The sequence below is a fragment of the Silurus aristotelis genome (assembly GCF_946808225.1).
Source record: "Silurus aristotelis genome assembly, chromosome: 2".
Lineage (NCBI taxonomy): Eukaryota > Metazoa > Chordata > Actinopteri > Siluriformes > Siluridae > Silurus > Silurus aristotelis.
In genome coordinates this window covers 23,161,299-23,187,813 of record NC_139575.1, presented here as the reverse complement: position 1 = coordinate 23,187,813, position 26,515 = coordinate 23,161,299, and the positions used below count along the sequence as shown (strand labels likewise).

General features: G+C 40.9%; 1 protein-coding gene across 2 annotated transcripts; it reads left to right on the top strand.

Moving 5' to 3' along the window:
* Positions 1–3,793, top strand: sp7 (Sp7 transcription factor). Of its 2 annotated transcripts, none has more exons than XM_083560121.1 (2): positions 1–129; positions 1,416–3,793. In XM_083560121.1, exons 1-2 carry the CDS (start codon positions 109–111, stop codon positions 2,748–2,750), a joined length of 1,356 nt encoding a protein of 451 aa, XP_083416247.1. In that variant the 5' UTR covers positions 1–108; the 3' UTR covers positions 2,751–3,793. The 2 variants fall into 2 exon arrangements, with proteins under 2 accessions (XP_083416247.1, XP_083416248.1); XM_083560122.1 differs by having other exon boundaries at positions 28–162.
* The last annotated feature ends 22,722 nt before the right edge of the window (positions 3,794–26,515 follow it).

The following is a 26,515-nucleotide window of genomic DNA, read 5'->3' as shown; positions in this document are numbered from 1 at the left end:
AAGTCCCAGCGCTCGGAGCGGGGCTTTACTTCACACACACACTGTCCCGGGCCGCGCGTCTTTAACCTCGCGGTGTCCAAGTCAACTTTTGGAATTTGGTTCTCAGGGATGGCTGCATCGGTTCTGGAGGTACGAAACGTCAAACTAACAAGAAACTGCATGGTTACTTTTTAACAGCGGGTTCAGGTATTAGGAAAAGAAAATCTAACCATTACTGCATTGTGCAAGTAACTAAGCTGATGAAGGAGCGCTTACTCTAGTGCTGAAACGGTGTGTATATATATATATATAATTAGAGATTTTTTAGATGTTTGCGTTAGAATTATGTTACATTTAATGGGAAAATCATTAATCTTACTAAAATCATTTATCTTACTATTCCGGTTGTGTGTGTGTGTGTGTGTGTGTATATATATATATATATATATATATATATATATATATATATATATATATATATATATATATATATATATATATATGCATGTATATATGTATGTATGTATATAGGAAAAGGAAACAGACCTTCGCGGTAATGGCTTTGGTGCAGGAAACACAGTGCGGTTAATGGTAATGGTAGTTAACCTGGAAACGTGCACAGAAGCGTGCGCCAAGGCAAACCGCGCGCGCATGCGCACTGCGTAGACATCGCACACGTTTCACATTTTAGCGTCCCAAAGGCAAAAAACGAATTGTTCACCCAGAGTTCTACTGTTGTGTCGAATGATTACTTCGAATGATTGAAATATTAACAATTGTTTTGTTTAACAGTTTCTAATTAAACTTGTATTTTTATTTTATTTTGTTTTTTGCTCATTTACAGATCATATCAGATGTAATTAAATACGCATGACCCTGTGATCTTTGGTTGGCTTCCTGTAGAAAATGTGAAAGTAGAAGCATCTTTAGAATAATGCTCTGACTGGACAGAAAAGTATCATTAAAAAGAATTCCCAGTGACCAATAAACCCATGAAGCTTTTCTCAGATTTTTTTCAGTTGTTCATTACTACTAATATCCAGTGTGGTTACATGCATCTGCATAAGCCAGTCTATTGTACTTATTCATTCAGATGACATGGTGCTAGACAAAACAATAAAAGATTGTGTGTAAAGAGCAAGTGTCGTCAAAACAACGTCTACCTATTCCAGCACTAGTGACATCTCCATGGCAAACGTGTTTAACAGGAAATGTATGTGCGATGGCATGTTATTCACTAAGGCAAAGGTTGTTGCATATTTCTGTTTTAAACGGCAAGGCTTCCAGTTATTGTATTAGATTACTGAATGCAATTAAGTAACTGAATGATAACAAAATTAAATATTATTTCCCTGAATGCTATGGCAATAAACACAATAAAAAACTTCACACAACTTACACAGACCCTTAAAAGATTTTGCTGTCTTTTTTCATAGGAGGAATCACGTTATGGCTCGAGTCCTTTGGCAATGCTGACCGCCACTTGCAACAAATTTGGCAGCAACAGTCCCGTTCGTGACACAGCCACACCTGGAAAAGCCGGAAGTGCATCATCACTAAAGAAACCTTACAGCATGACTTCTGATCTGCAGACCCCTAAAAATGGCCGGGCCAGTGAAGGCCTAGTAGACTCTTATAGCAGCTCATTTAGTGCAGGTGGAGGCCTGCTTACCCCTACTGGCAGCCCCCCTCCACCCACAGGAGCATACACTTCTGACTACAATCCTTTCTCCTCTTTCCAAACCTCCTCAGCTTCTCAGGATCCTTCACTGTTAGTGACCAAAGCACATGCCACAGCTGACTGCCTGACCAGTGTCTACACCTCACTTGACATGACGCATCCTTATGGCTCTTGGTACAAGGCAGGAATTCATCCTGGCATCACAGCTGCACCTGCTAATGCTACATCCTCCTGGTGGGATGTCCACCCCAGCTCCAACTGGCTGAGTCCTGGCCAAACCCAGTCAGATGGCCTCCAAGCTCCTCTTCAGCCTGTGGCTCCTCAGGCTTCCCTTAGTCCCCCTATGTCCAGCTATAGCTCTGACTTCACTTCCCTTAATCCAGCACCATATCCTTCTGTGGGTCTCAGCTCCTCCTCACACCTCCTACAGTCCTCTCAACACATGCTTCCCCAGGACATGTACAAGCCCAAGCCAGTAGCCAGTGGCAGCCTAATTGAGAGCCCCATGGGCCTAAAGCCAACTCGGGGTTCTGGAGCATATACTGGTAGTTCAGCTACCAGCAGGTCCTCCTGTGACTGCCCCAACTGCCAAGAGCTGGAACGTTTAGGTGCATCCGCTGCCTCACTGCGTAAAAAACCTGTACATAGCTGCCACATTCCGGGTTGCGGAAAAGTTTATGGTAAGGCTTCGCACCTCAAGGCCCACCTGCGTTGGCACACAGGTGAACGACCCTTTGTGTGTAACTGGCTCTTCTGCGGAAAGCGCTTCACACGATCCGATGAGCTAGAGCGCCATGTGCGCACACACACGCGTGAGAAAAAGTTCACATGTATGCTGTGCAACAAGCGGTTTACACGCAGCGACCACCTCAGTAAGCACCAGAAGACCCACTCTGAGTCTAGCCTGCAGGGCAAAACTGGAAGTGGAGAGAATGAGTCAGAACCCAGGGGCCGAGATGAATCTGTTGACCCAAGTGATGGGGCTGCAGTTGGTCCAGGAAATGGCATTCAGGAGCACACAACTAATGGAGACGAGAAGAACACCACAGGAAACCCAGTAGAGAACAGTAGCGGACTCCTAGAGATCTAACCATTATATCCAGGGAAAAGATCTTTAGATTAAGCTGCTGTTCTAATTGGTGCTAATCAATATATAGAATGAATAAGGGTTTTAATGACAATATTCTTTAAATACATTTTATTGCCCCTAAAGGGTAAGAGTGCACCACTATCACAGTTATTCTCCTGTGGAACATGAAGGAACAGTATGTGAAATCGAGAAAATGTGGGACATTAACATGAACATTTGATTGATATGCAAACCTAGTCAGGCCTATGTCATGCCAAAGCTTTTTTATGATTCTGGATTTTTCTTTTTGGTTCGCTGTTGTTGTTATTGTTCTTTCAAGATTTTTGTTTATGTTAATCTTTGTTCTTTCTGATCACTATCTTAAATGTTGTTGTAGGAGTTATTATAAAACATTATGAGATGCGTTTTTTTTAACTATTGTTTTGTCAGTGACCAGTGGTGTGTTCAGGTTTCCGGACTTTACCATTAGTTCTTTCATGCAGTGTTTATGAGGAAAAGTTATTATTTTTTTTGTTTGTTTATTTAATCACAATCATTTCTAAAGTTAATAATAATTGTTTGAGAACCCCCTAGCAGATCAGTCTCATGATTCTGTGTAGGCTGCAAAAAGGGACCACAGTGTACAGTTTGACTATTTTCTTCAAGTTCCATTTGAATGCTGTTTTTGTCTTATTTAATTTCCTATTTACAAGTTTATTTATGCCTTAAATTATGAACAATAACAATCATACATTTTGCTGGCATTAAAAACAAAAAGTGCAAAACACTAAATGAAAGCAAAGCCAGTCATGAATAAATAAAGATTTTGCATTTTATGTGATTATTTATTTATTTTTTCACTGTTGATCTTCAGGTACTGATGGCTGTTGTATGACTTCTGTTTGTGGAATATTAAAAGCTAAAATGTAAGGATTAGAGTGGATTTATCTGAAGTGTCATTTTTAATTGTAATTGTAATTATTTTTGCCAGGATGTAAATATGAAACTCAAGTTATGAATTCCCAGCTAACTGTATGTCTTTATAATTAAATTAAGTGAAAGTCTGTTTTCTGGTGTATTTTCATTCATCATATAACATTTTCTACATGTCTAAGAAACTAGACAATAAAAAAAGGTTGTATGTGTACAAATAGGTATAGGTGTATATGTATAAATTGATGCCTCCTTTAAATAGGCCTAACTTTTAAGGATAAGAGACCGATTTTAAACCTCTATTAGTTAATCTGCAGCCAAAATAACTTTTCCTCACATTGTTTTATGTGTCTATATCACTGTGTCTAAGAAGTGTTACATTCGTGTTACATAAGAGTAATTAATAAGATATACATTAATATATATTAGCTTTTAGCTCTAAACAATCATAATTGTACACTTGATCATTCATGTTTTCATGTATACCTGTACAAACACTGTTTTTGTATTAAAATCAAACATTGTTTTAGATTAATAACATTATTTACAAATGCATTAAGAACATTATAACTAGTAAACTGTGAGAAATGTACAGTGAATATGCATACTACAAGTATGTAGTTTCATGATGACGATGGTGAATTTGACTATTATCAATATTATTATTATTGTGTTCACATATGACTGCTTATCTTTTATTTCCTCTAGAATTCCCCAGTATTGCTTTCCTTAACTTTCTTAGAGTTTTTTCTTTTTTCGAGTGCACCCCTACCTCTCTCCACTTTTCTTTTTGTCCTGTCCAACTCTGGCCCTCTCATCCTCTGAGATCTTATGGCTGAACAAATGCTTTAATTAGTTCTCGCAGCCCAAACAAAGCAGGGCTCTCAGTTGACACAATGTGTCTCACAGAGCGCCACTGAAGGTCTGTCGAAGAAAATTAAACCTCCCCCGCTGTCTGCGTACACCAATTACCCCCACCAACCCTGCTACTGGACAATTACTCCACAGCACTGTTATAGGCTGGGCAGCGGAAGAGACTAGAGAAGAGAAGAGAGAAGATAGAAGGAGAAGGAGGGAGGGGAAAGCTAGGTCACTATACTGTTTACAAAATTGTGGGTTGCCCATGTGGCAGTGAGCTAGCAACAGACTTCAAAAACCAAATACAAAATTTTCTGGTGCTAATGTTTGCAGAAATCCAAAGACAGGGAGCTTTGGAGCAAGCTTTTTTTAATGAGCCACTTTACAATGCTTCTGAAACTTTATCCCCCACTGAGTCTGGAAAGATAGTCTAAATCTAATTTATCAAAGTCATTGCTGACATTTGTGAACATGTGTTGATGTGATCAGTGATAGGGCATGTCAGGCAAACCAACCAACTGCATACTGTCTTTGATCCAGCATAAGTTTACATATGTTACATCAGACAGTAAATTACAACTTATAAGATATAAATTCTAAGAGTATCACATGCAGAGAACCCTGACACACACACACACACACACACACTTTTCTCTTGTGACAGTGTGTTTTCCTCCCGCACCTCTCCTCCTCTCTTCCCCTGGCTGTATGGTTCTAATTTACTGACTCTAATGAGCTTGAGTTGAGGTCAGCTGGTCCCGGGGCCGAGTCTGTCATCAGGGTCTGACATGTTTATGGAGGTCTGAAGTGGGCGTGTGGTCGAGTCCACAGCTTTTAAGACTCAGGCAGAGGGTTTGGGTGGGGTGTGCACGTGCGTGCGTGTGTGTATGTGTCTATTAGGGATATGGGGGGTAGGGGAGGGTCCATGGCTTTTGACTTCAGCATGACTATTATTTTTGTCTTTTTATACTCCCCTGTGGTGGTGGTAACCTGGTTTTATTTTTAAAACTTTATGTTCGAAGACTTAAAAAAAAATAGGAGAGAGCTGTGCCTCAAGTGAGGCAGTAAAAAGATAAATATACTTAGGGATGTGAGGGAACTCAGTGGAAATAGAGACAGTGGGGATAAATGTAAACGCAAAAAATCTCTCCTTTCTAAAAGGTTGTGCCTAAACCCTAGGTGCAACCATTCCTTAAAGCATGCCTAGAACAAAGCTTATTTGAACTCACTGAAACATGTGAATAGCCCCACTTTGCATTTACACTGGGGAAGTGTGGGAACAATGGACCTTCCTCGACTATTGAGCTTGCGGTAGGTGATAAATCTTCCTCATGCCCTGAAGAGAGGGAGTGATGCATGCCAAGAGAAAAAAATCAGGTGTAAGTGCAGGTAACCTTTGTCTTTAGGCTATATTAGAGGAAGAGAGTGAGATTGTTGGTTGGGGTCAAGAGTGGGGGGCTGGCTGTGGGGTTAACAAGTATCTAGTGGAATAGAGATGAGAAATCGGTGACCTGAACAACTGCAAGAGGTCAGATGGTCACTGATGATGGAAAGAGGAAAGCACATATTCTGCCCCACAAAGAGACATAAGATTGATCATCATTAGTCTATTTAAGTTAACTGCATTGGCAAGCGGGTGGTGCTTAGCAATACTTATCTAGGGTTTTCATAACAGCCTTTATAGGCCTCTTTCTGTAACGGAGTGCCTTTCTGCTCTGAAATGTATCAAACACACCACTAAATGGACCAATTCTGTTTATAGGAACTGTGGGCAGGCTGTGGCAGACTCCATATCCCTGTAAAAAGATAATATGTTCCCTATTAAATGTCCCCCGGATGACAAATTGCTTCCAGGAAAAAAAAGTGGAAGCTAAGGAAATGAGCTGTGACACTTCAAAATAGACATCCTCATGTTAATTCCTAAAATTCACAATTTCTTTTTTTTTTTTTACTGAAATTATAAAATACAGAACCTGGTGCTTAGTCGCTGAATATTTTTATTAGAGAAATAAGAGGCAACACAGAGGTAAAGAGCGCTTGTGGTATGATGTCATCATGATAAGGGGCCAAAGAGTATCATCCTTCTGTTAACATCAGATTCTTATTTCCAAAAGCATTTGGAATTAAGGGCATTTATGGCTTAAATATGGCTTTAAAATGGCCTAAACGAAATATCATTAAAAAAAATGATTGTATTTCGATTTCACACTCAACAACAGGTCCTCACAAACAAGGATCCTAAAATTGACGATCCTCTGACTGTCTGTATGGTAGCAAAAAGAGGAATAAGAGAAGAAAAAAAAAAGAAAAGAAAAGAAAAGAAAAGAAAAGAAAAGAAAAGAAAAGAAAAGAAAAGAAACATCTTAAATGAAATATAGCCTACACAAGCAACTAAATTTGGGGATAAGATTTACTGAATAACGTGGGGGGGGAGAGAGAGAGAGAGAGAGATAGAGATAGAGAGAGAGAGAGAGAGAGATAGAGAGAGAGAGAGAGAGAGAGAGAGAGAGAGAGAGAGAGAGAGAGAGAGAGAGAGAGAATGTTAAAAGTGAGTGATTTGAGGCGGGCTTCCAGAGGGCTGGCAGGGTTCTGGCGGAGGAGTGTGGTGGTTCAGAAGTCCTCCAGAAAGAGGCGCCAGTGTGTCCGGCGGGGGCTCTGACCATGAGCAGCCCCCCCATCCCCCCCCCCCCCCCCGCTCCCCCCCTACAGTCACGGCCGCAACACCCTCAAACCAAGCAATTGGCAGACACCGGGCTACTGCCACTCCATGCTTCTTTAATATCCTGCCCAAATTGAAATATTTTTTGGTGGGTGAGCACAAACACACACACACACACACACGCGCGCGTGTGCATCCGCGCACATACACGCGCGAGTTTGCTACCATGCGCGCACTCTGACTCACACAAACATACAACCGTAGTTACACGTGTTCACCACTGAAAATAAATATATAAACTAACATCATTCTATTCTCTTATTCGCTGCCAAAAAATAGTTAAAGAACCCCTCGCAGTCTAGTGCATGATGTGGAGTAATGGGAAGAAGTAAAAAAAAATGTCTTACGCTGCACAAAACCCACTGGTGCTCCTAATAAAGAGAGAGAGCCTCTAGTCAGACAGCTGACATGGTCTATGTGCGCTCTAACATTGACCGAGAAACCGCAATCTTTGTGTTTATTTTAAATACCCCCACCCCCTTCAGTAAAAATGAATATGCAGCATAAACCCCCAGTGATGGATTAACACCTCCAGTCTTGGGCACATGTGAAAAGTTTATTTAAAAAAAGTTAATTTACAAAACTATTTTACTGATGAGTTTGAGTCTAAAAATGGTAAACACAAAAGTCGTAACTATCTTGTGAATTCTCGTCTTGCTGGATCTTCTCTAGTAAAGAAAACAAGCCTTTTATCGATGACCATTTAATTGAAGCTTTTATGATTGTGTACAGGAAGCCAACACACATGTGAGTCTCTCAGTCATTTCGAGCAGGCCTATGTCCCTTAAATCAGTAAATTAGGCTATTTTTGTTAGGTTTATATTAGTTTAAATAAGGTATTCTAGGTTCATTCAAATGCAGTTTTGTTGTGTTGTGCTCATTGTGTTGAGTGTTCTGCTCCGAAAACAGAATTCATTCTGAGTTTGAACCCAAAACCGCTCTACATTTTACTCCCTGGCTGCCAGTAGACTTCCAGATTAACATTCTATTGAGTGACCTACATGTGCAGTGTGTAAAAACCACATGAGCACATTTTATTCACATGTTAAGGTCATTTGACTTAAAAAGCATGTAACTAGATGGAATAAAGAGATGTTATATTTTATGAAATGTACAGTTGTATGTAGGTGTGCATTTTTGTGTGTATGAAGGTATGTATGTGCATATGTGTGTAATTGTGTGTGTATGTAATCCCCTGCTTTACCACTGTTCGAATCTCGAGCCCCTGGTTTTTACGGAATTGCATTCGCCACATTATATATATATATATATATATATATATATACACACACACACACACACACACACACACACACACACACATACACACACAGTGATCCCCCATTTATCGCGGTGGTTACGTTCCAAAACACATATATATTAGGGGTGGAACTACACAGAATTCATAGTTCGGTACTTTTTCCTTGGTTTTTAAGTCTCGGTTGGGTACAGTTGTGGTTCGGTTAGGGAGAACAAATTCAAAATATAAAATTGCTTGTTTTTTTTTATTAATTGTTTGTTATTATTAACATTTGTGATCACCAGCAATTTAACAGTTTACATTTTTTAAACAATTTTAAATAAAATGCCTTTTTGGTTAAATAATATATCTAATAATATTTTACATTGTTTTTTTTATAAAAACCAAAATAGAATAAATAAAATGAATGCAATACACTTAATTTCTTACAAGTTAACACAATTACATTGATTAAATTAGGTAATTATTTAATTTGGCATTAATAAAATTAAGTAAATAAGTAACATAAATGAAACATTTTAATGACATTTTTTACATTTTTAGGAGTCCCTTTGGGTAATATACAGTGATGTGAAAAAGTGTTTGCCCCTTCCTGATTTCTTCTTATTTGCATGTTTGTCACACTTTAATATTTCAGATCATCAAACTAATTTAAATATTAGTAAAAGAAAAACACAAGTAAACACAACATGCAGTTTTTAAATGAAGGTCTTTATTATTGAGGGAAAAATAAATCCAAAACTTCATGGCCCTGTGTGAAAAAGTGTTTGCCCCCTAAACCTAATAACTGGTTGGGCCGCTCTTAACTACAATCAAGCATTTGTGATAACTTGCAATTAATCTGTTACAGTGCTGTGGAGGAATTTTGGTCCACTCTATGCAGAATTGTTGTAATTCAGCCACATTGGAGGGAGCAATAGGATTCAGGTCAGGACTTTGACTAGGCCACTCCAAAGTCTTCATTTTGTTTTTCTTCAGCCATTTAGAGGTGGACCTGCTGGTGGATCATTGTCCTGCTGCAGAACCCAAGTTTGCTTCAGCTTGAGGTCACAAACAGATGGCCGGACATTCTCCTTCAGGATTTTTAAACAGCAGAATTCATGGTTCCATTTATCACAGCAAGTCTTCCATGTCCTGAAGCAGCAAAACAGCCCCAGACCATCACAATACCACCACCATATTTTATTGTTGGTATGATGCTTTTTTCTGAAATGCGGAGTTACTTTTATGCCAGACGTAATTGGACACACACCTTCCAAAATGTTCAACTTTTGTCTCGTCAGTCCACAGAGTATTTTCCCAAAAGTTTTGGGGATCATCAAGATGTTTTCCGGCAAAACTAAGACGAGCCTTTATGTTCTTTTTGCTCAGCAGCGGTTATCGTCATGCAGACCATTTTTGCCCAGTCTCTTTCTTATGGTGGAGTCATAAACACTGACCTTAACTGAGGCAAGTGAGGTCTGCAGTTCTTTGGATGTTGTTGTGGGGTCTTTTGTGACCTCTTGGATGAGTCGTCGCTGTGCTCTTGAGGTAATTTTGGTCGGCCGGCCACTCCTGGGAAGGTTCTCCTCTCTTCCATGTTTTTGTTATTTGTGAATAAGGGCTCTCACTGTGTTTTACTGGAGTCCCAAAGCTTTAGAAATGGCTTTATACCCTTTTCCAGACTGATAGATCTCAATTACTTTCTGTCTCGTTGGTTTCTGAATTTCTTTGGATCTCTGCACGCTGTCTAGCTTTTGAAGATCTTTTGGTTCTACTTCACCTTGTCAGGCAGGTCCTATTTAAGAGATTTCTTGATTGCACTGGCAGGTGTGGCAGTAATCAGGCCTGGGTGTGGCTGGAGAAATTGAACTCAGGTGTGATAAAACACAGTTTTAAAACTTTTTCCACACAGGGCCAGGTAGTTTTTTCCCCCCTAAATAATAAAAACCTTCATTTAAAAACTGCATGTTGTGTTCACTTGTGTAATCTTTTACTAATATTTAAATTAGTTTGATGATCTGAAACATTAAAGTGTGACAAACATGCAAATAAGAAGAAATCAGGAAGGGGCAAACACTTTTTCACACCACTGTTGAAGTGTATGTGTGTGTGTTTTTATATATTTAACATAAAATTTTCTACTACTTAACTACTTAACTGTTCTACTTATTTCAGCATACTTAGAAAAAAATGTCTTTATTACTTCTATCCTTGAATTATTTACTTTCTAGATATGCGGAATTGTTAGGATTTTCTCCTTTTAAGAAGCTGGACATAAATCCTGAAGAATCCATAGCGCTAGCCTGGTTAGCGGCTAACGCTAGCGTTTCATGCATACGCACTATAAATCTTATTTCTGGAACAGAGTGAGTGCAGAGACACTGCACTAACTCTAGTTGAAATTTTTTTTATACTCCTGACATTGTTGCGTATGTTTTAAAGTTTAATAATAATAATAATAATAATAATAATAATAATAATAATAATAATAATAATAATAATAATAATAAAATGAACTAAATGTGCGAGGCGGAGACTAAACAAACATCGTAAAAAAGGACTGCATTAGAAAGACCTGCACCGAAAGATATAAACCTACACTCCGCAACCGGGAGAATAAAATAAAATTTTGTCAAAATAGTCTTAAATATATACATATGAAAAAACAAATAAATTACTAAAAACAAATACTGTCAAAAATTGTTATGTATCTACTGCACAAAAGCAAAAATGGCAACTAAAATAAAATTAAACGGTTTACAGGCACAAGGTCAGACTTTAACTCTCGCGTGGTTCATGTGCGGTAACTACTAGAGCACACACAGGCACAAGACAGAGGAGAATCACTGAGTGCTTCAGATATTACTTTATTATGAAAGAAAGGAACATACAACACAACAAAACCTTGGCCTATTTTTTTTATAAGATATTGTTTCAGTTAATGTTCTGAAAAGTTCCTTGTGCATGTCCAAGTTCATCATTAACACAAAGTCAAACTCAAATAAAACAAAAGGTTTGTTTATTTTCCATTTATTTTTTCTTTATATTCAAAAGGGAAGCGAGTGAAAAGTACAAAATAAAAAAAAGCAGAGTAGCGGGAAGAAGCAGTCAATGCATTGAAAATAAAACTACATATACATTTTACCTGCCCGCTTTTGCTGGTGGGAGAGGGAGAAAATAACATTTATGCAGGAGCAGGACAGAACCTTGCGAAAGAGGGCAAAAGCGGGACTGAAAAATCTGTCCGGTGCAGGTCTCTGGCAAAAGTTTGGGTACAAATATGTCTACTGCTACACCCCTTATATATATATTCTTCTTCCTCAGTAGTTTATATATTTATTATTATTTTTGACATTGTGCATTAATACTGAAGACATCCAAACTATGAAAGAAAATGGATGGAATTATGTAATCAAAAAGTGTTAAACAGCCCAGAATAGGTTTTATAGTGTATATTGTCCGAAATAGCTACATTTAGCTTTGATGAGTTGGTTATCTGGAATGGTTTGCACTCAGTTGTGCCTTGTCTAGAGTTAATTTATTAGTTATGCTTTACACCAGCGGTCCCCAACCTTTTTTGAGCCACAGACCAGTTTAATTTCAGACAATTTCTTCGGTATATTTAAGGTGTGGCGGATAAATACAACAAAATCAAACAATACGACCGGCATAAAACGACTGTTATTTTCTAAATATAATAATGAACGGGAATCCACTGTGTTGTTTTTTGTTCATCTTGCTAGCTTGGGGGTTTTAAATTAGCGGTAATGTATTGTGTGTTTCTGAGGCAAGCATTTTGACATTAATAAAGAGTGAGTCATAGACATGGAATCCAGTAATTTTTGCAAAATAAAACGTTGTTCAGAATCAGATAATAAATAAAACGGAAACAATGTAATTTATGCATTCTTTCTGTGCGGCCCGGTACCAACTGACCCACCCGGTCCGTGGCCTGGGGTTGGGGACCACTGCTTTAGACCATGGGTTGTCTTGTGCAGAAGAAATTGTGGGTACACCCTTCAGTATCTCTATTAGTCAATAGTCCTATTTAGTGCTCTAACTACTGTACAAATTCATATTATGTCAATAAATACTCAGTAAAGTAAAGAGAAAAAAAGACAATCTATCATTACGTTCTCAGTCAGTGAAATTACTTTTTTTTTTTTTTTTTATAAAATTTGCAGTCGAAAAAAAGTGCAGTCGAAAAACTAGGAAAGAGGCTTTAATGAGGACCATCCTAAGGAAGACTAAGAGCTACCTCTGCTGCTCAGGATAGTTTTATTAGAATAACCAGCCTCAAAAACTGTCAATTTACACAAATGCTTCTCAGATTGGTAGACATATTTCAACATCCACTGCTCAAAGTAGCCTGAATGAGTCAGGCCTTCATGGTCAAATTGTGGCAAAAAAAACATTACTTGAGAGGAACAACAAGCAGAAGAGACTTGCTTGGGCCAGGAAACACAAGGAATGGACATTAGATCAGTGGAAAACTGTCCTTTGGTCTGTTGAGTACAAATTAGAGATTTTTGGTTACAACCACTTTTTTGTTAGACATACAGAGGGTGAGTAGACGTTTTCTGAATGTGTGGTTCCCACTGTGAAGCATGTTGGAGGAGGTGTAATGGTGTGGAAATGCTTTGCTCTTGACATTGTTGATAAAGTAAAAACTGAGAGCATACTTAACCACCATGGCTACCAAAGCATTTTGCAGTGACATGCCATCATATTTGTTTTGCAATTTGTTTTCCACAGGACAATGAACCCAAACACATCTCTAGGTTATGTTAGAGTTCTAAGAAGAAGAATGCTAAAGTGCTACATCAAATGACCAGTCCTCCACTATCACTCAATTTAAATCCACTTGAGATTGTTTGGAATGGAGAGTGAATGAAAAGCAGCAAACAATACTCAACACTTAACTCTTAACACTTATTTTCCAGGTGACTTTACTCATGAGGATATCTGAAAAAAATGTGTGCAAAGTTGTCATCAAAGCAAAAGAATTCTGGGTTGTTTAATATGTTTTTGTTCAATACATAATTCCATGCATGTACAGTGCTGAAAATAAGAAAAATAAAGGAAAAACACTGAAGGAGAAGGTGTGTCCAAACTTTTGACTGGTACCATATGTGCATGTGTATGTATGTATGTATGTATGTATGTATGTAAGAATATCTATTAATATAGGTATGTGGGTATGTCCATATATATGCATGTGTGTGTGTTGTAGCATTTCATTTTACATTTTATTTGGACTAGTTTATTGTGTTTGTGAGTCTCCATAGTAATCATTCAGAGCCGCCGCAATTAACTGGGCGCATGGAGCTCGACCCGCGTTTAGTGCGAGCGCATAATGACTCTGATCATTACAGAGTGATTGTCTCTGAGACGAGAAATCCCTTAAACAGGCTCCTGGGTTTTGGAGCCGGAGAGCTGCACTCCATCTTCCCCGAGAGCCACCAACCGCGCTGCCGCCAAAAATAACACGCCAGCAGCGCCACTCCAGTCCGCGCCTCACCGCAGAGCAGCCCGCCGCGAGAGCCCGGATCAAAACACACACAAAAAAGGAAACACAGTGGATCGGGGAGCGGGGGTGGAAGGAAAAAATTGTTCATATAACTTTACTCCATTTCTTATAAGATACCCAGAATCTGCTGATGATTTTGGCTTCAGCGCGAAGCCGCAGAATCGAATCTACAGGCAAGGGCCAAGTCAAGAGGAAACATACGATGCTTGTGCTAGAGGGAGTGTGTGTGTGTGTGTGTGTGTGTGTGTGTGTAGCACTGAATGGAGAGCTGATGAAATATCCTGCCCAAAGCGGTGGTTCGAGGAGCAAGTCATTCACCAGTGGCAGCTACATTCATAATTCCCAAAAGGCACATAGTCTTTTTTCACCAAGTCATCAGATTGAAGGCATTAGTTTGACTGAAGTAAATGGTGCACACCAAGGGACAAGAACAGGCCACTGCGGCCTACAGAAACACCAGGACTTAAGCATATCGGTTCCTGGGTGCTCGAGTACTTATTTAATCAGTAGACAGCATTAAAATGTGATGCATGAGGAGCACACTGGGCCTCATTACTGCATTTCTACTGAAGTACACATAATATGATCCATCTATAAATTCATGACCCTGTAATGCAGAGGAAACCAATATGAAACCCATACTGAAATCTAAGATAGACCACGAAAAATCAATAGTAAGATACTTGAAAAAGTTGTAATTGCAATATGGAGCTATGGAACATATTTATTATGTTCCATAGTATTTGAAAATATTTGAATTTGAAAATTCAATTTGAAAATTGAATGTATTATTCTAAATTATTTGAAAATAAGCAAAGGTGATACTTTAGGGGGACTTGGTCCACTCCTCAATATAGTCAATTTTAAGCTCCTTTAGTTCACTTTAAAAGAACAAATAAACAAATAAAACAGACTGAGGTGGTCACAATTAGACTATTGGACTATTAGTTTTAGAGCTGAAATATTTTGTAATTTATTAGAATTAATGTTTCTGTCATTCTTCAATAAATACCAGGTTCTTTCACTTCCAGGGAATCACCAGCCATAAAACTTCCATTTTTCACAGTCCACATTTGTTGCTAAATATCCTAAGATTTGCTTGGCCAAAAAAGGGTTTGCTTGATCTGACCAAAACATGTAATGTCAATCATAGTTTTCATTATGCTTTTAAAGTCCAGGTGCAGTATTTTGTCAGAAGCTTTCAGGAGGGGCTTGTCATATTTTTTTTTTATTTGAAAGTTGATTTTAAAATTCACATCCAAAAACATATGCACTTCTAGAATTGCCAACTTTGGGTTATTTATATCCATTTAGGCGGGACAACATCCGTTTGGTTGAAATGTTTTTTCCATGATAAAGCGATTGCATGTATGTTTAAATGCATCAACAGAATTTCTGGGGCTGGAGAAAATTAAAATGGAGTTTTGAATAAAAATTTTCCTTAGTCATTAATCTACATTACACTTATTTTATTAGAAAAACCAGTACACCTGCTCATTTATGATCCAATCAGCCAATCACATGACAGCAGCACAATGTAAAATCATGCAAGATTAGGAAATACAGAATATAGATTAAGTATCTTAATATTGCTCACATCAAAAATCTGAATATTTTAGTGCTTTTGATTGTGGCATGGCTTTTGGTGCCAGACAGGAAGCTTTGCATGAAACTGTCAAACATCTTATATCCTTTTTAATAGTCCATATCTTTAACTCTTTTGTAAAATGATCTAAACGTTCAATTTGTCAGCCTTTTGAAAAGATTACTCTCCTGTGGTCGCTAGATGGCAGCATTGAGAGTTAATTCTTTTTCAAATTCCCTCTCTAACTAAATGATACGCTGGCTCTTATCCATATCCATGTTCTTGCCATTCCCTGTAGCTCCTCAGTGATGCAATGATGGTGTAATAGTTGTGCACTGGCGGTTCTATAAGGTTGTAGAGGCTCATTCATAAAATTAAATTATAAAGTAAAATCGTCACAAAACTAAATACCTGGATATTTAGACATTATTTAAAAGGAATGTCCCTAATTTAATGTAATTTGTTATAAAGGATGCCTTCCCCCAAAAATTAAATGTTTGTAAATCCATTAAATATCATTTAAAATATTATAGTATTGAATACTGACAATAAAGCATTTGCCCTTTTATGATTTCCTTTATATTTGCATACTGTCTCACACTGTTTGGTTTAAGATCCTCATTCAATAATGATAACATAAGGGAACACAAACATTGTTTTTCAGTAGTTAGTTTTATTTTATTATTTAAATGACAAATTGTAGTAGCATTTATTAAATAAAAAAGGTAATGCAACACAGACTGTATACTGATCAGCCATAACATACAGTCCTCTGTTTGCCACAAAAAAAGCTCTGGAAGTGTGCTGGGGTATCTGACTACACTTTTAGCAGCAGATCCTTTATTGGTAGAGTTCTCCTCGAATCTGACTTGCTTGTCCAGCACTTTCCGCAGATGATTTATCGGATTGAGATCTGGGAATCAACACTTTGAACTATTTGTCATGTTCTTCAAATTATTCTCCAAACAATTTTTTATATATAAAGCCACAGCCATTAAAGAACACTGTTGACATAACTGGAGTCTGGTCTGGTCTATACTTGGTCTGGAGCAAGATTTAGAATATGTCAAAGTAACATCCATATGAATTCCAGGACCCGGCAGAACATTAACCAAGGCATCACACCAACTTGCATTCTTCTATAGAAAACATGCACCCATGCTAGCCACATGATGTAAGAGAAAACATGAGTCATTGGACCAGGTCACCTTCTTCCATTATGTCAGGGTTCAATTCTAATATGTGCTTTTGGTGGTTGATAGGAATCAGGATGGGCACTCTGATTGGTCTGGGACTATGCTGCCCAACACACAGCAAGCTGACAGCTTTCTATCATGTAGCAGTCCTTTAGAGGGATTGGACATCAAGATTGCTCAAATTCAGTCATATTAGAGGTCTCAGTGTACTGAGCTTAAGCTTCAAATCACATATCTGACACCCTCAATTAAGCATCCTGACATCTCTATAAACACAGTTGTGTTGGTAGTGTGTGGATGTCCGGATGCTTTGGTGCTGTCGAAGATTTTAGAATGCTGTGGCAGGAACAATGTTTTCTGGAAAAAAAAAAAAAAATCAGTTTTTAATTAGTAAATCTTTGTCTTTATTGGATTGTTGGAGTTTTTGACTTGTAAGTCTCATTTTTGTAAACCATTTTTGCCGGTCTTTTTCTAATACTGGAATTACAAATGTTGACCATGTTTAAGGCGAATGAGGTCTGCGGGTCCTTACCTGTTTATATGTGTTATTTTTTACTTAATGGATGACTTATTGATGCACTTTTGGAGGAATTAATTCTGCATGTCAAATGTAATTAAAACCAATTATCGATTTAAATTGCGCTAATTTATTGCTAAGGTACCAAAGGCCAATATATTTTTACATTGGGCCAGGTTTGTTGGATAAAATTTCTTTCTTTAAATGAAATGATAAAGGATTTGTTGCTTTCAAATTTTGTGATAACTTGGGTTGTTCTTGTTTTGTGTTATTTTATTTGCCAATCTGAAACAATTAACTGCCCTTGAATTTTTCTTTATTTTGTTTTATGAAAGCTGAATTGAGGTGTACTTAATTGTTATGATGCAACTGTGTAATTTTTCAAATTTAAATATACGTAATTTCTATTTCAAGGGGTAAAATATTTGAGTATGTGACATTTACATCAGTCTCCACCCCTCACTATGTAATTTTTTTGGCTGAACTAACGTTGGCTACTATTACAGCTTCTGGCTTCAGTGTTATGTATATATCATCTTTGTTCCCCTTTATTCTGATATTTTTGTCCATTCCTTTTGGCAACATTTTTAAATCTCTGTCAAATTAAATAGAGCCCAATGGCAAACAAATTTCCAAGTCTTGCTACAGACTCTCACTTGGCTTGAGATCTGGGCTTTGGCTGGGTCTATCTAACACATTAAGTAATCACAGAATGCTTTAGGTTGGAAGGTGAATTTCTGTTTTTGTGCATTTAAGTGCAGTCAGAAAGAGGTTTTTTTTTTTTTAAGATTGCTTTGCTTTAGTCCTTGTAAAATAAACAATCAAACAAACAAACAAACAAACAAGCAAACAAATAAATAAATAAATAAATACATAAAAATACAAAAAAAACATATACCACCACCACCATGCAGAGATGGTGTTCTAAGGGTAAGACGCAGTTTTGGGGTTTCGTCAATAAAAACAAAAACTTGGCTTCATGATAAAGGACAGAGTGGCTTCTATTCTTAATTCTACTTTTGGGGTCTCCCCAAGCTCATGAAGGTTAGGAAATCCTTGCTCTTTTCAAGAAAGGAAATTGTTATCAGCTGATTTATTCATGAGATATGAAACCATTCACTGCAGCAAAGAGTGAATCACAAATGCAGAACATACATGCAGGTAAAGTTTCAGGATTAATTGGACAGGTCTGAAGGGTAAGATGAATCAGAATCAGGCACCAGCAAGACACACTGAACATCAGGAATGCACATTAAACTTAACAGAGGTAGAAAAAGAGACAGCAGATCAGGTATGGTTTTATTTTACAGTGGTTTGAAAAAAGGTGACCATTAAGGGACAGTTTACAGCATGGCTGCTCCAGGGTTTTGCTCTTTTCCCTGGGACTGAGAAACTGTTTCTAACAGTTTTTGCAGTACACTGCTTAGGGAGAAAACAGCAGACTATTTGTGCTCATGCCCTTGACACAGTAGATGCACAATAACAAACAGCCTAAAACTACTCACATTCTGGCTTTTCACTTTATTTCTTTATTTCTTTCCTAATTCCTTATATTCAATTATTTCTCTTTTTTTTGTCTGTTGTACAGTCTGCTGAAGAGTAATCTACCATGGAACGGCCTGCCCAGTCACCAGACCTAAATCCCATTGAACTGCTCTGGGATAAACTGAATTGCAAAGTCAAAAAGATGTTTTAAAAGAGGCAAAGTATTTCACTTATATGATTGGAGAAACAAACTGTCCAGATGCCAAGAGTGTATAAAGCTGCAATATATGCTATTTTTCAATGAAAATTATTGTTTTTTTGTACATTTGTGTTTTTATGGTCAAAGTAAATTATTAAATCATTAAATTATTTGTTTCATACAAACAAAAGGAACATGCATGAGTCTCTCAAAAACCATAACGATTGGATGTTTCCAAATTTCTAATAGTAACTGTAAAGTGGATGAGTCAGTTTTGTGTCAAACCCTAGTTTTCATTTTATCTTATGAGTGCTTATTTATGCGTGTATATTTTTTATGCTACCTGATTACTTTACCAGTACATTGAAAACAAGTCCATGATATGAAAGAAATCATTTGAAAGAAAAGGAAGACGGATATGGTATCTGACATCTGACAGATTTAGATGTTAATTTGCATTTTTGACTATTTATATGTTAATTTGTCTTTTTCAGCATTTTGTAACATTTGCCTTAACATAATAGAGTATATAATATTTTGGAGGCAGCACTAAATGTAAATCTACCGTGTCATTAAAGTGCTTGGCAATTTACAGGCATTTATCATTATACTGTACACTACACAATTTTAGCTTTTGATAACCCCTAACTTGGTGGCCCTGTAATGATAACTTGCTCCCTGTTATTTATGTCTGAAAGGTAAAATGATTTTATCAGTCTGTAAAATATTGCAGATACCTTTTGAATAGGAAATTCAGCTGCATCATTCAACTGTTGTGTGTGTGTGTGTGTGTGTGTGTGTGTGTGTGTGTGTGTGTGTGTGTGTGTGTGTGTGTGTGTGTGTGTGTGTGTGTATGTGTGTAGAGGCCATTGGTGAAATCTAAACATTTCTATTTGTCATTTTAGAGCATGGCATGCTGAAATAGTTGTCAGGAAAAAGAAGAATAAAAACAAAAACAACAAGACTGAGAGAACTGCATGGTATATTTTCAAATATAAGTCCACAGACACCTTGGACTGGGACACCTAAAACAGAAATGAGAAATAGAGCTAGTGTTCAGCAGATACAAATTTCTGAGAGGCTGATGTCATTGCCACTGCTGATGGAAAATATACAATATTGCCTGACTATTACATCATAATCTGTTTTTGAACATCTAATTTCAAAACCAAAAGCATTAACATGGTTTTGATCCCTCTCCTTGGTGAGATAACAGCCTCTACACTAAAACAAGCCTACGCATAAAATAATGTAACTTTAAAGCTCAAACACATAAGCAAAATGGGTACAAAAACCCACACAGACCAATATATTATAGTACAGAATGTACTTGTATACATCTATAAAGGAACAGCAACAAACATTAACTTCTTGTAATATATTTTGCAAATCATGATTTGATTACTTTTTCAGTGTACAACCAAAATTTAGCTCACAGTGATAGAGAGAGAGAGAGAGAGAGAGAGAGAGAGAGAGAGAGAGAGATACATTCCCACCATGGCTAGGCCTAGGGGAAAGTGGGAACAATAACGATGGATTACTTAACGTAATCCCAGGCTCTTTGATAACAGAGTGAGGTGTTTCACTATGGGGAATCACTTTGTGCGTAACCAACTACGGAATCTCCTATAAGAAAAACTTCTGTCGACCTGAGATCAGGCCCCGCCCCACCTTTACTACTCAGTTCGACCCCTTACAATAACATTGTGGCGAGATTTCTTCTTAGTTCTGTGCAAGGAGGGAAGTGCTGGTGAAACACCTCACTCTGTTATCAAAGAGTGGGCACTTAGACCCTCAGGCGCCTGAGAACTTTTGAATTTATATGCTAGTGATATAACCTCAACAATCCAGTGGGACAGCCGCTGTCTTGACACTGTATCTTGAGGAGCAGCCCATTCTTCCTGAATTCTGCTGTTCTCTTGACATATGTATCGAGAGCCCGCACCTGGCACAACAAATTCAACCTCTCCTCCTCCCTAGAAGAGAATAAAGAAGGGTGGAAAGCCGAAAGCTCTGCAATATGACTTCTAAAAGAAGAATCCATTACTATAGGTACAAACGCCAGGTTAGGGCAAAAGTAAACTTTTGAGAGCCCTAGGGCAAACTGTAAACAGGATGGACTGATAGACAGGACTTGCAGCTCGCTCACATGCTTAGCTGTCACCCGAGCCACAAGCAGCGCCGTCTTAAGAGAGAGAAATGTCAACCCTATGCCATCCAATGGCTTGAAAGGATGTTGACAAAAAGCCTCCAAGACCATAGACAGATCCCACAGTGGAACCATCTGCCTAGACACTTACAGCGTGCTCCTTTCATAAAACAACTTATTAAAGGGTGCCGACGGTTCATTCCTCTGGACAATAAATCCGCACCCCTGTTCCATACGCCTGGGACATGAGTGGCTCTAATGGATAAGACCCTCATGTCAACTGATTCAACTGGAGGGAATGTATGCCTTCCTGCCGGTTAATGTATACGACCACCATGGAATTGTCAGTTTTCATTAGGACATGTTTACGCTTTATGAAGGTCAGAAACACTGCCAACAACTCCAAGTAGTTTATATGTCTCATGATTAGCTGTGGAGGCCAAACGCCAGCCAACTAGTCCATCCTCATAGTAACTCTAAATGACACCACCCCAAGGGAATCCCTGACCGAAAAGTTGCAGGTTTTCCCATTGGTGGAGCATTTTGATGCACACATGCGTTACTCTGAGATGTCGCCTGGGACACAACCGCAGACGCGCAACGCATTGCTGAAAATCTCTCATCATGAGAAGTCCCAAATGTACTACTGGAATTACCGAGGCTATTAAACCCAGCATCCGTAAGCACACTCTGAATGGGCCCATAGTCCCTGTCTGAAAACGGGAGAGACACTGTTTGAGAGATGCAATTCTCCTCTCTGTCAGCATGACTCAATAGGAGAGGGAATCTATACTGAGCCCTAGATATTCTGTGCACTGCGCAGGCATCAATCGGCTCTTTTCCCTGTTTATTCTGAATGGTTTTGGTGTCAGCTTGCGAGTTAGAGGTTGAAAGCTCCGTCCTCTTGTTTTCTGAGAGTGTTGGTTTCCCTCATTTTCTCGAGACCTTTAGCGGGGTCGTAATCAGCATCCATCGCCTCCACTTTCTGCGTGTTGCCCAAGCCTGACAGGTTCAGCCATAACACTCTCTCACCTGGCACAGCTAAGCCCATCACGCAGCGGCAGCCCTGAACCGCGCCTCATGAAGAGCGCAGAATAAGGTCATTTACCACGCAAATCTCATCCCAGAGTGCCGGGCACTCCCTTGTTGAGCTTTCACCCTATCTTCCTTCAAAACTGGTATGCGGACTGTAAAGTCACAGCGTTCAGCGAGCACACTGACTGTGCCGCATGTTTGTACATCCTCTGATGAATGGACGCCATCAGTGTTTCTATTTTGCTTGGCAGCGAAATTTGAGAGGAGGCGGAAATAGAGTGCCAATTCGGATGGAGGTGATAGGCCACCGAAGACTCTACCGCTGGGGGTCCGGCCAACCCCAGGTCTCCCATCCCCTGAATATCTAGCTTAGAGCACCCTTTTGCGGGAAGCTTACTTTTGAAGGGGCTAAACCAATGGCGAGACAACTCCTTCATGCAAGTTGGTATGGTGGGCAGGACTTGTCTCGTTGCGGGTTGAGCAGGCAGCAGCCTTTTCCCATCATAGAGATCCCTTTCAGCTCCTTCTGCATCCTGGGCCACGGGCCAAGCTAGGCCTAGCTTAGCAGCTGCTCGCTTGCATACCTCGTCGCCCGCGCTGTGGGGTATCGACTGTTGGGCCAGGAAGGGACCACTGTCGTCCTCATCCTTGTCCTCCATATCCAAATCTAAAAGGTCAGCGTTAGCATCGCCATCTGCATCCTCGTCGCATGGTCGTTCCTCCTCCTCCGCGAGGAGGTTATCGAACAGAGGTGGCATGACCTGCGATTCGGCCGAGCGTCGGTTTGTGAATGGGGGGCGGGGCAGGACGCAGGTAAGCGGGGATTTGCCTCACCTGCAACTAATAAAACCTGATGTCTGTGCTTTCTTTTTCAATGATCAGGAGGCGCATAAAAGCTGAGGGAGCGGGGGGGTGTGTGTGTGTGTGTGTGTATGCCAGTAGTGCCGTGCGAGCACGGAGCGACCAGACACCAGTGTGTCAAAACAAAACATAAACTTGAATAAAGAACGGCGGTGATGCCGGTGAACCGACCTGTTGTGGCTGTCCTTTTTCCTCCCTCCCACTCGCTCTCCCATAGTGGTGCCGAAACCCGGGAAAAAGGAACACGCTCGCTGACGCTCCGCGAGGTCGGCCGGCCGTTCGCGTTCGCTCACCAGCTTAGGGACGCGCGCCAGAGGTGGCTGCTGGACGAGGAACGGAGCGCGGACGAGGTCATGGATCGCGTCGTCTTGGAGCAGTTTGTCGCACGTCTTCCCCCGCGGACGCCGGAGTGGGTTCAGTGCCAGCGACTGGAAACCGTGGAGAAGGCAGTGCAGCTGGCCGAGGACCACCTAGCAGCGTACGCGGCGACGGGCGCCACTTCCTGGTCCGCCGCGGATCCCTTTCCATCACTACTGCCTGGCTCCTCCCCCTCTCCCCCTATTCCCCTACCCCGGAGACGGTGGCCATTTCCCTCGAAGCCGGTGGCGCGGCCACGAGCCCCTCCCTCTTCTGTTTCTGCTTCCACTCCCTCTGCTTTCTTTCACAGATCTGTGCCTCTATTTCCACAGGGGGCAGAGCGGAAGCCTGGGCCAGTCTGTTGGCGCTGCGGGGAGCCGGGCCACTTCCTGGACCAGTGTCCTGTCATGGATGTGGGGGTGTCGGTTCAGGTCCCCGTGGCGCCACCGGCTGCCCCCGATCAAGCGGGAGCGTACCGCATACCGGTGAGTATCCAAGGGGGTACACACCAGGCGTTGCTGGACTCGGGCTGTGAACAGACCACCATCCACCAAAGCCTGGTGCGGTGCGAGGTATTGGACGCGGCACGTCGGGTGAAGGTGAGGTGTGTGCACGGGGATGTTCACGAGTATCCGGTGGTGGTCATTTCGGTTCGCTTCGGGGGAGAAAACCATAGAGTGAAGGCGGCGGTTAGTCCCCGCCTCCCCCATCCACTGATCTTGGGCACGAACTGGTCTGCGTTTTCGCACTTACTTCAGGAAGTATGCGCGGATGGGACATGCACTTCGGGAAAGCTGTCCCGCCCCCGGCGGATTCTGCCCTATGGGAGATCTCCACCGGGGATTTTCCCCTCGAGCTATATATTACTCGCCAAGTGGCAAGGGCCTTTCGTGGTTACACGGCGGGTGGGGAATGTTTAATATGAGGCGCGGCGCACAGACAGGGGCGGGGCGCTCCAGGTGTACCACCTCAATCTCCTGAAACCGTGGAATGAAGCGGTGCCTGTGTCTCTAGCGACAGTGATCCCGGAGAGGGAGGAGCTGGGACCAGGGGTAAGACCAAAAACCGCATCAGAACCCGCCTTGGTCCCCTGTGGAGAACACCTCCCGCCGTCGCAGTGAGCACAGGTCAGGGCAGAATTACAGCAAGAGTTTGCGGACTATTCTCTCCCCTGCCTGGGCGTATGACTCTCATAGAACACCATATCGAGACATCTTCTGGGGTGGTGGTGCGCAGTCGCCCGTACCGAACACAAAAAAAAAACGTGGTACGGGAGGAACTTGCTCGACATGGGGGTGGTCGAGGAGTCCCACAGCGACTGGAGCAGCCCGGTGGTCTTGGTTCCCAAGCCCGACGGGTCGGTCCGGTTCTGTGTGGACTATCGTACGGTCAACGCGGTGTCTAAATTCGACGCGTATCCAATGCCTCGCATCGACGAGCTGCTTGATCGGTTAGGTGCGGCTCGCTTTTATTCGACACTGGATTTAACCAAGGGATATTAGCAGATCCCCTTGACGCCAATATCCCGGGAAAAATGGCTTTCTCCACTCCGTTCGGCTTACACCAGTTCATAACACTTCTGTTTGGTCTGTTCGGCGCCCCGGCGACGTTTCAACGTCTGATGGACTGGATTCTCCGAGTCGGGCGGTGGGGGTGTGTGGCAGCGGGGGCGTGGCCGAGCGTCGGTTTGTGAATGGGGGGCGGGGCAGGATGCAGGTAAGCGGGGATTTACCTCACCTGCAACTAATAAAACCTGATGTCTGTGCTTTCTTTTTCAGTGATCAGGAGGCACATAAAAGCCGAGGGAGCGGGTGTGTGTGTGTGTGTGTGTGTGTGTGTGTGTGTATGCCAGTAGTGCCGTGTGAGCACGGAGCGACCAGACACCAGTGTGACAAAACAAAACATAAACTTGAATAAAGAACGGCGGTGACGCCCGTGAACCGACCTGTTGTGGCTGTCCCACAGCATACTTTTGGGTCCGCAAGCGGCATTTGAGCATGCTTCAGGCCCATGCACACAATGCACATTGGGTAAAGGGTCCCTGCCTGAGATGGTTGCTCCACATGATGATGGATATGGGCAGGATGCAACCTCCCTGATATTGGACAAATTCCCCCTGATGACCGTTGACATGGCTGAGTACAGAGAAAATCAAGACTCGTCACAACACGTTAGTCTATCGATATTCGCAGGGTAGTTAGCCCTATAAAGGCTTCTCCTTGATGCGTGTAGCCTTTAGTTAGCTTGATGCCACTAATTCCCTACCGTGTAATTTAATACCCGATAGGTCGAAAAAGGAATAGCGCGCCTTGATGCGGACACTATACCGAGTTTCGCGATGTCGCTCAGCACGATTCTGTTTGACAGGTCTCGCGGGTGGTTGCAGAAGCCAAAGACGGCCCGCACGATGAACAGTTTAGCAGGAAACTGGGTGTACTGAAAGAGCTTGATATAGTCCCTCATGGGAAGAAAGTTCAAATAATATTGTAAGGGGTCAAGACAGACGTAGTGTCATAAGAACTTCCGTAGTTAGTCACACCCAACGCGATGGTTCTTCTGCCGGTGTGAGTCTAGTCTTCTTGACACCTTTAAAACACATTCAAATTTTTGCTTGTTTTTTAAAGGTGTCAGGAAGACTAGACTCACACCGGTAGAAGAACATGGACTACCACAAGGACTACTCTAGGCTGTATTTTAAAAGCTTAACCTGACTAACAAACAGCAACAGACTAGCTGTCCACACTAGGCTACGCTATAAGAAAAATTCATTGGGTGGCACCTGCAATGGTCATACCAACGAGGTGGAATGTAGGTGCACGCATGTTCTTACCTGTTCACAAACAGGGCACCTAGCAAACAGTTCCTCATTCTTCCCCCAGCAGGGATTCAAGGGGGTGGTGGAAAGTTTGGAAAAACAGCAAAGAAAGAGAGAGAAAAAGGGATCGAGTTAATGTGTTATTCCACATTTGCCTTGCATTGTTTCATTGTTATACTGAAATAAGCACGCACTCCCGAGATTGGGAGGCATTTAACTGCAGGAGGCACTCAACATGGCTCAACATGCTCCAGGCTTGCCTACCGGTATTTAGAGCTATCAAGGCGCAAAGCTAATATGTTTT